Source organism: Anarrhichthys ocellatus, unplaced genomic scaffold (genome assembly GCF_004355925.1).
Source record: "Anarrhichthys ocellatus isolate YVR2014 unplaced genomic scaffold, GSC_Weel_1.0 scaffold44, whole genome shotgun sequence".
Lineage (NCBI taxonomy): Eukaryota > Metazoa > Chordata > Actinopteri > Perciformes > Anarhichadidae > Anarrhichthys > Anarrhichthys ocellatus.
The window spans coordinates 1,451,254-1,461,761 of NW_022280074.1; the positions used below are offsets into that span (position 1 = coordinate 1,451,254).

The window sequence follows — 10,508 nt, forward strand, 5'->3', positions numbered from 1 at the left end:
GTGGCCTGGCGAATGACCTGGTGTGTTTACACCGTCCTCCTAAATCTATCACAGACATCTTAACTAGATCTCCGTCTTTGCCAGATCTATATAGCTTCACTAAGTGGGCCCTCTTCACTTCTCCACCCTTCAGCACTTCCTCTTTCCCTTCATTGTACACCATCGTTCTCGGCCTCTTGCCGGTACTTGCTTTTAAAACAGCGATAAGAGATTAAAGTCAAAGATGAGGTCATCTTTATTTCGAAGAGAATAAATCTTCAATGCTGAGACTTGAAAAACTTAAATCAATGTCGTTATCAAAATCTACAATCCTATTCCATTTCCAATTTTGGTGATTTCTTCCATAAAACGAGGCTGTGACACGTGCTGCGAGTTGCATGTCGTATCCCTTTGTGACCCATCTGATGACTTTCTCCTCAGTTAACCCCTCTCTCCTGCCTTGTTTACACAATAGAGCAAAGTCCTTCCTCCTCAGATAGCCTTCACCTTTGAGTAATCCCAGCAGACTCCTTTTCCCACCTCTTACCCATTCATCCCCTCATTTACCTGGCAAAGCCAATTAACTCCTTTATCCTAAAGCAACAGCTCAGACTGTAAACAAATATCTTCCCTCTGTTTTTGTTTACCATTCCCTCCCTGCTTCAACATTAAGTCTGATCTCAACCCTTAAGTCTTTTTTTACCCCGCTTTGAGTGAGTTTGTATCTCCTTAAGACTGCATTAATCCTTTTTTCCCTCCTTTAGTCCTAATCTCCCCCCGTTTTAGTGTCTGTCTACCCCTCATTCATTCTATATTTACACCTCTTTGAGTGTTTTATGGACTCTTCCTTTGGTTGTTTATTTGTCGTGGATTGTCTCTACAGCAACCATATATTCTGTTTACACTCTCGCCAGTCTCACGCATTTAGACCTTAGTTCATATATTTTCACTGTGTTCACATACAAGCTGTATTGTTTCCCTTCAGATCATTCTGTCCCACGATACCCAGAATTCAGTGGTCAACAGCTGCAGTTACATTATAAGTCCTTCTCATTATGAGGCGAGTAATGTCAATAATCACAGAATATCAGTTGAGAATTCTGAATGGTGAAGAGCAGTAATGTAGTAAAGCTTCCTTTTTTTTCTTTTCCACCGGATCAAACAAAGCTTTGTGTTGCAGAATGTGTCCGTGTGTACCGTCACCCCAAAATCCCACTCTAGTTACTCCCCTTGGAATAAAAAAAGAATACTTTAAAACAAAAAGTAATGAACAAGTGGACAACATGCCACCTCCCCGTCGCTTCTCACCCTGCAGTAGAGCGACGTGGAGGAGCAACCTTCGCTGCTCTCCTCGGTGCTGCTGGTTCCCACGGCGGGGCTGAGCATAACGTTGGCCAGCTGCGGGCGAAGGAGGGCCACGTGCATGGCCGTGTCACCGTCCTCGTCCTCCATGTTAACGTCGGCGCCCTCAGACACCAGCAGCTGCACCAGGTCGGTGTGGCCCTGCGTGACCGCCAGCTGCAGCGGCGTCTGGTTCCGGTTGTTGCGGATGTTGATGTCGCAGCGTCCCTTGTGGGCAGAGGAAGGTGAATTAGACGTGCGACACGATGGTGGGTGCATTCTGCTTCGTGCAACTCTACTGTATTTATCAGCAGAATGCAACTCTACTGTATTTATCAGCAGTGAAGAAGAGACGGATCAAAAACAGTTCTAAAAAGGACGGCGATGTGCACCCGGTCTCCAGCTCACCTCCTTGACGAGGATCTCGCCGACATCCCGGTGGTTGTTGAGGGAGGCCAGATGCAGCGCGGAGAAGCCGTCCTCCTTCTTAACGTCCACCAGCTGCCGCGCTCTGCCCAGGATCTTCTCTGTGGCCCTGCCGTCACGACAGACAACACAAAAGTCAATCAGGCAGAGTGCACAACACCCTTCACGGCTCGCGGCTTCAATTAAGAAGAGTTGTATCAGTAATAGTGGCCCAAGTGCTTTTTACTGAATCACCTCTCACTTTAAAAAATTGTAGGTTGCTGAATGTCACAGTTACCTAGTGCCCAGTAGTAATACAAAAGATTCAGATATTGGTGGTTGAGGTGAATATAAATATTCTCTGATTAAATGTGATGCTCCAAAAAATATTTAAGAAGCCACTTTCATCCACATATGTTGATTTAAGCGCAGTAGTGCTAAGACTAAGACATCAGACACAGACTGTATGGACCTCTCAGAATCTGAAGCTCGTCGCCATCCTGTGCCACAGTGTACTTGACACCAGCTTGGACAGAGACGCAGCTGTTGCAGAGCTGTTAACAAGCCGATATAACAAGAAAACCCTCGGCCACAACAGGCAGCCAGTTCTCAATAAACACAGCTAACTGGGCTCCTGATGTACAGCTAACCCTTCCTTTAATACTCCCCCCTACCTTAAGTGTTAGACGTGAATTGTTCCTTTAAGCTGTAACTGAAGCTGGCCATCATCACGTTCAGTATTAAACCAGTGTGCTATAATATGGACAGAATATCACAATCAACGCAACATTAAACGCTTCCAATGTCAACAATTTGAACCATGTGAGGATGACACCACATTCAGTGAAGTGAGACTATAACAACTTCTTTTTGTTTTTGCGATTCACGCAGCGGGGCTGATGCTGCAGTGTGAGGCTGGCCTGCTCTGTAGCCGAGTCTGCTTTATGACGTGTGAAATTGAAGCCGACAGCTTTTAGCGAGCACCGTGGAAGCTTTGGTGCGACGTGACCCAACCTTTCCTTTATGGATGCCGGGCTGATTCTAATGATGCTCGGAGTCCGCTGTCTGGAAACACTGGTGCTGCTGATGTTGATAGATGAGGCTGGGGTCAGACAGACAGCTCCTTATTATCCCTTATTAATAAAGAACGCAACTAGCAATCAATACATTGCTCAGTAACCAGCAGAACATTAATAAGCGTCGAGTAACCGATAATGTATACGAGCGTCTTCATATCCAATCCAGCAATAAAAAGCCAACTACTACAAAACAAAACACGATGCGATACATACAGTAGGTATTCCTAATGTCAAAACTATATCTATTATTTTTTCACTTTTACCTTGTTTGACAATTACTTCAGAATTATGGTTGCTTCGTTACGTAATGTGGTTTTAAAAAGTTAACATTTTTCTACCGTGACAGCGAGCTGGACAGCTTTCTCGTGTCACTCATTTGCCGATATTCATGATTATCTCATAAATAGAAATTCACCACGATCAACTTGCTGCAAGTGCATTTTATCACGATCCACGATCAAATCTTACATCGTCCCATCTCTCCCTAGCACCTCCACATCACCAATGTGTAACTATCCTTCTATTATGTACTATGTAACTGTTAGTCTAAGTTTCACGGCAAGTTAAAAGAAAATCTTAAAAATCTCTCAACCTGAATATTGAATATTTAACAATCATCCCTTCCGCTACATTTTGACATTTCCTTCATTCTACAACCTGAAGACACTTAACAAAATCACAGACTGAATGACAGATGCACGGAAACTAATTGAGCCATCTCAGCTCATCAACACATCAACTCTCTAAAATGATGCATCCAGATAGTGTCATCATCTCTATATTGCACTGCATAAACGCTCCCAGTAGTGTACGGGGAACATGAAAAACGCGAATTGTGTTTGCATCAGTGTAAAAAGGTTTTAATGCATTTATAATTATGATAACTAACAAATTACAGGCTCATTAGCAGCAGACTGCTGATACATTTCAAATGCATTGCTGAGGGCCTGTAAGCCGAGAGAACAGGCTGCTTTGTTACATGTAGAGTCACGTATGGTCGGGATCTCCTCTAGGCGTGATACTAAGGATGAAGGCTGTTGGGGGGGGGGGGGGGGGGGGGGGGGGGGGGGGGACATTGTGTTGGAGGTCATTTGTACCTGCAATGCAGCTCCGTGGGTGTGTGTTTGTGTGAAGGTATTGATAGAGGGAAATATCATTCCTGCTATTGAGTCTCCTCCAGAGCACCTTCGATTAGAGCACCTCCAGAGCTCGCCCTCGCAGTTGTGTCCCCCTTTGCACCCACCACGACTCATGTCTCTGTATTATTTCCATAATCGTTACTCCTGTGTGTTCATGAATATTCAGACTTGGGCTGACGTTTTGGGACAGTTTTGTACAAACATGCCTTCACACACACACACACACACACAACAGCTAGAGGGCATCTCGGGCACGTTGATAACGACTTTTTCCGGAGACCGGAGTCATCGTTTGGCTATTTTTGGGGGGTTTTGCATAATGCTTGTTTGCAACTTGCTTCTTGAACAAAGCAGAAGAAAACGTCCAAGGGCGAGTGCTGCTTCTTTGACTTTGGCGGTGACAAAATAAATGAAAAATAAAAGGATTTCATGTGTAATTATAGCACTGAGAGTTGGTATGCTGTGAAATCTATCCGGTGTGTGTGTCACACAGTTTATGTCAAAAGGCACAATGTAATGCTGGGAAGGAGTAAATAGGGACTGTTGGAAGAAAGAAATGAGTTAAGAGGAAAAGAGGGAGAAATCCAGACAAATACAAACAGACCAACCGCCCTATCCTCACTCTCCATTTGCCTCTTCTGTCAAGCTGAAAACTCCAGAGGAAATCTGGCTGCTTGCCTCATTTCTTTTCTTTCCCAGGACTGTTTGTGAACTTGGCCTCTAGCCCTCTTTTTCCATTTCCTCACAATAAATAAATACGCTAATAAATAAAACATTCTGATCTTTCTGTCACAAATAACAACCAAGGAGAACCACAGCTGCTGGCGGGAACTCCAAACAGTGCTGCATTAAACAAACCAAAAAAAAAATTAAAAAAAATCGACTTTTAAAAAGTCTACACTACATCAACAATTCAATTTACTCCACAAAGATTAATCTCATGTTAAATAGGAGGTAGACCCTCAATCTAATGCCTGCGCACATTCAAACTCTACACTAAAATTTGTGATTCCAGTACAAACAAGGAAAACGTACAACAAACACACATCACCTGTGCTGTCTGAATGCACTGGAGGCCTGCTGATGATATATGATTGAACTGGTGAACCGAGCCAATCCTGAACACTGTAAATCCTGTGTCTCTTCTCTTGGCGCAGCGGCCGATGTCAAGCTAAATGAATGCCGGGGAGTGCGGCCTCAACTCCCAGCACTGCACATATGACACTTGCCAGAACAGATTGGGCATTTATTAAACGACTGTCTACTGCAGCTTCCGCTCCCGTTCCTTTTCCTCTCTCACTTTCTGTTACTGCTTGTCTTTGTGTGGATTTTTTTTACCCATGCTCTATTGACATTTGTCCATATACTGCAGTGATGTACAGGGCTGTCCTCAGATCAGATTTTTAGTAGGATAATTTTCAAGGAGTGTACAATGTGAGCTTGGAGCGGGCTGGTTGTTGGAGTGATGGAGGAATGTGGGTGACAGGGAAGTGAAGTTGGGAGGGCAGAATTTAGCACTTCAAAGCTTTCCTTTGCCGAGAAAAATGGATTGACTTCAGGTTATTTTTCGCTGGTTTAGTACTTGACAGAGTGGCAGAAGTAGATAGTGGAGAGTCTGCAGGCAAATAACTAGAGGACCAAGCTATGGTGATCTACTCTGAAAGCCTTTACTAATGACAATAACAGGGCGCCCACTCTTTGGAATAAACATTTCGAAGATATTATCCAACAAAGTACATAAAATGCACTTTAAAACTCTCTAATTGAAACATTGAAGGATGGACTTATTTATGGTGGTGCTGGGTTTTTTTCATTCCTGCTTCCTTTCTTTCATGGCACCGCTTTAAAAAGAGCCGGGGATAATTTTCCATTACATGGTTTTGTTATAATTTTGGACGGAAGGTTCATGTGAGGTCGTAAAAGTCCTGGAGCGAAGACGCGGGAACCTCATGATGGCCAGGCAGACTTGGTGCACTGTGAAAAATATCAACTCCAAGTCGTTGCTCAGGCCTGTGAGGAGACTTAGTATCTTATTATTTTCTTCTATGTGAAGAAATCACCTGTCAAGGTGCTTTTCAAAGCATTTTACGCAAATGAATCGATTGTACTGCTGAAAATAGCAAGAAAAATAATAATAAAAAAGAGAATAAGATAACTTTACAGCGCAAAGTAACTCAGGTCAGTTGCAGTAATGCATGCAGTCGATCCGCACAGTGAACAATGTAAACAGTCTATGAATATCATATAGAAAAGTACAAACCGCTCAACTGTTGAGGTTGGTTTGAGTCATGGAATAAATAATATATATAAATTACATACTTTCTATGAATACGTAACATTTTGATTTTAAATGTATCAAAGCTGCTGCTGACAACTTGAATAACTTCACTTTTGCTTTGTTCTCTCTACATTTTAGGGCTTTTCGGGGTGTGTGGGATGCAACATGGACAGAGGACGACACCGGCACACCAAAAAAGGAGCCAGACAGAATATGTTGTGTTTGAGGGAGGAAACCTTATCATTGTGAGAACATTCAAGTATGTCTGGCATTTCTGCCTGCACGCTCAGCTTGTGATTAAGCACCTCCAGTGTTAACAAGCCAAAAACCAACACAGTCAGCAGACAATGGAGCCTTTGTGACGTGCGTCAGTGAGGCAGCCTTGATGTTTGGCCTCAAGCACCTAGAGTCAAATAGCTGAGCTGATCTTTCACCAGCTCTCTATTGGTGTCATTTTAATGATATATTCATAAAATACAAATGTGTTCTGCATTGCTGAAAAATGACTACACAGAATGCAGTTCGGGACAAATTTCGGAGGACAAGTCGATGTGTAGGGAACCAGGGTGCAAAAGTAAATGTTGCATTTTTGCCTGATATCGACTGGCAGCCTGCTGACAGCAGCAGAAGCTGTGTGGGAGATGAGCTCTCTATCTGTTACGGATAGTGTTGACCTGCGAGTCCTCAGTTGACACCCATAAACCAACATTTCCCAGGCAGATACGTGCATTCAAACTACCAGATAACATGGCTGTCATTAGTCCATACTGATTGGCTAACAAGCTCATATTATAGGAGACTTGGAGATTTGTGGAATTTAAAAAAAAAAAAAATGTCAGCACTGATGATTCTGGTTCAACTGAATCTCACTGAACCCATTCAAAAATATATAAAAATAAGACTACTCCAAACTAGTGCTGATCTGTTCCTCCTTTTGCTATTGTTAACCATTATCTAGTTATGGTAAGTCATAAGGCACCACCAAGGCTGGTTGTTGGAGCATTACAAAAAAAACACAAGATGCTCTTCCACTAATCCTGCTAGATGATGACTCCAAGAAAATCCCCACTCTATTGAAGCGCCTGGGTAAATACCCACCTTCTCATGTTTCAATGTTTCAATATCTAATCTGATGTCACAACCAAGCTTTAAAAACGTACAAAGTTCCGGACACGATCTCCACTCACAGTTTGTTTCCTTTGAGGGCAGCATGGTGCAGCAGGTTGAAGCCTCTGTGGTTCTGCTGTGTGAAGTCAATGTTGGGCACCAACACCAGGATCTCGATGATATTTCGGAAATCTTTAGCAATGGCGTCATGGAGCGGTGTGTCCCCATATGAATCCTGATTGTGTGAGAAACATTTTTTTTGTTGTTGTTGTTTAACATGTTATAGGTTTACATTAAACCCACCAGACATTTGTTTACAGCATATATTGGAAATGAAAGTGTACACAAGCATAGCACAGCTGCATTATTCAAATGATTACAGTTGTGAAAGGTATCCTACTCATTTTCTTTGTACTAAAATACTTTGTTGTAATCCTGAAATCTAGACTGTGTATACTAATATTGTGTCTATATTAATGTGAAGGATGCTGCAGTCCATTCAGTTTATTTATGGCACAAACTAAAGCAAACTGTGGGCTGCTACATGATGTTTTGTACTGAGTAGCTACACCACTCAAGCAGAAAAATATTGTTGTTAGTGGATCCGGGGCCTGATTGCAGGCACGTTAGACAGTCTGGAAAATGCCTTAAAAGAGACACTAAATTGCATTAATGAGTATGAGGGCTGAAATGTATCAGGGTCACACTCAATCACCATAAATGTATTTATGTTTGTTGTCATCTGCTTGGAAGGACAACATGTGAGTTGCTCATGACATGTGTATAGCAGATGACTGACACTGTCAGAGAAGCTCAGAATTAAACAAACAACAAAAATCACTACTTAGTTTGTAGGGCGACAAATTCTAATCAACGTTCGATCTGGAGGTATCAGGTGTGCTAGGCCCTCTCACCTGGAGATTGACGTCAGCCAAATGTTCGGTCAGCACTCGCACCACGTCAGTGAAGCCCTTGTTGACAGCAATGTGGAGCGCCGTGCACATGGAGTTGTTCAGGAGGTTGACATTTGCCCCTTTGCTCAATAGCAGCCGTGTGATCTCTGCCTGGTTACTAAAAGGGAAGACACCATAAACAGAAAAAGACAAACGCAGATTAAATCCTCACTGTCATCCACTTCAGTTTCGTGATTCTACATGTCTGAGCAGTGCTTTCCATTAAGATAATTCAAACCAGTATATCAAATCTCACTGGCTTATTCTGAAAACCTACTGGGAGCTACACAAAGCTCAAGGGTTTGCACGCTAAGTCACACAAATACCCTTTTTAAACTCTGCAATTTTGTTTTTGCATGCTGTACGACTGCTGCAACATTTGTTGGCTTGACAGCAAGTGTAAATTCCCAAAGAGACTTCCTGAGCATGTGTTAATATGGTGAAAGGAGGAGACATAGCTGACTAATTAGGGCAGCACTTAATGCTGCCACTTCTGTGAATGGATTATCACATTACAAGGAAAGACAGGCCAGAGCTCTACTGTACATCTGTCAGTCTCCTTTCTAAACCCTCAAGGAGCAGAGCTGCAACGTGTGTGTGTGTGTGTGTGTGTGTGTGTGTGTTGCACCTTTGTCAATTGTGTGCAGGAAAAATGTGTGTCCCCTCACCCGAAAGCAGTGTAGTGCAATGCTGTGTCTCCATCTTCATCCTTGACCTCGATGGAGCTGTTGGCCTGCAGCAGGGCCTTCACCACCTCCATGTGGCCTTGGTGAGCAGCGACCTGCAGTGCAGTCTTGCCCTGGTTCTTTATATCCACCTGCCAGGAACACCACCGTGGTGGAAGATTCATTAGTGGCGACAACGACCCGAGACACTAACAGAGCTGAACAAAGACTGGCTGGAAATAATCTGGGCATGAGCGACAACCCTGTTCGTCATACACTCGACACATAATCCTAATAAGTAGTTTAGTCAACGCCAAGTAGAAATGTAGTCGTGTAGAACGCAACAAGACAAGGACTTAAAATTAACTTTTATTTAATTGAGCAACACGTTATTACTTTTCTCACTCATTTAAAAAAACAAACATCTCAGATAATATTATACATTTTATAATGTCATTAGTCATATGGAAAGCCAATTATAACATGTGTTGTAAACCCACAGCTTATAATGTGTAATGATGGTTGATACAGTATATACAGTCTATAAACATATGGTTTAGGTTGACAACTCATGTTACCATGATTCATTGTAGCTTAATTAGCATGGAGTTCAAACTGTGATTGCACATATGTGCTCTTTTCAGACTCTGGTTTACTAACCTGATTATAACAAACCATGTTGGTTTGAAAACCTGTTTACCAGGAGCGACATACTGAGATGATATCATTTTCACCTTTTTAAGTAGTAGCATCCCTAAATTGTCATTATCTCAGTTCTCTTTCTCATACCGTCAGTTGGCTCATTCAATGATCACTCTCTCTCCTACCTTTGGGTTTTAATAATCAGTCTTGAGTGTCTTAACCAAACAAGCCAACGAAATTATGGGAATCAATTTGATCAATTATTAACTAAAATAAATTATTGTCAAATTCGTCATGCCAAATTCCTTGTATGTGCAACATACCGTGGCAATAAATGGTTCTGATTACATATTATATCTCATATTTGACTATCCATGTCATTTCTCTGTTCATTACATGTGTAAATATAGTAAATTACCAACACTCTATCTATCATATATCTCTAGATCGATCGATCGATATATAGGTGAAAAGTCTTAGGATAATGACCCGATCCTACGCATATTTGGAAGAACTATACTATGTACTGGGGATGTGTATGTCAGTTTTTTGCTGCATCATACATATATATATACATATATATATATATACGTATATATATACACATATATATATACACATACATACATATACATATATACACACATACGTATACACATATATACACACATACGTATACACATATATACACACATACGTATACACATATATACACATATACACGTACACACATATACACGTACACACGTATACACGTACACACATATACACATATACACGTACACACATACACATACATACATACACGTACACACATATACATACATACACGTACACACATACACATACATACACATATACATACATATATATATATACACATATACATACATATATATATATACACATATACATACATA

General features: G+C 41.7%; 1 protein-coding gene across 4 annotated transcripts in view; it reads right to left on the reverse strand.

Moving 5' to 3' along the window:
- mib2 (MIB E3 ubiquitin protein ligase 2) overlaps positions 1 to 10,508 on the reverse strand; it is a 52,190-nt gene that overhangs the window by 5,761 nt on the left and 35,921 nt on the right. For all 4 annotated transcript variants that reach the window (XM_031868887.1, XM_031868889.1, XM_031868888.1 and 1 more), the window contains 5 exons: positions 8,950 to 9,098; positions 8,243 to 8,399; positions 7,409 to 7,563; positions 1,729 to 1,855; positions 1,288 to 1,548 (listed from right to left, as the gene is read on the reverse strand). In XM_031868887.1, coding sequence (XP_031724747.1) covers positions 1,288 to 1,548; positions 1,729 to 1,855; positions 7,409 to 7,563; positions 8,243 to 8,399; positions 8,950 to 9,098 — 849 coding nt within the window. The remainder of the gene's footprint in view (positions 1 to 1,287; positions 1,549 to 1,728; positions 1,856 to 7,408; positions 7,564 to 8,242; positions 8,400 to 8,949; positions 9,099 to 10,508) is intronic.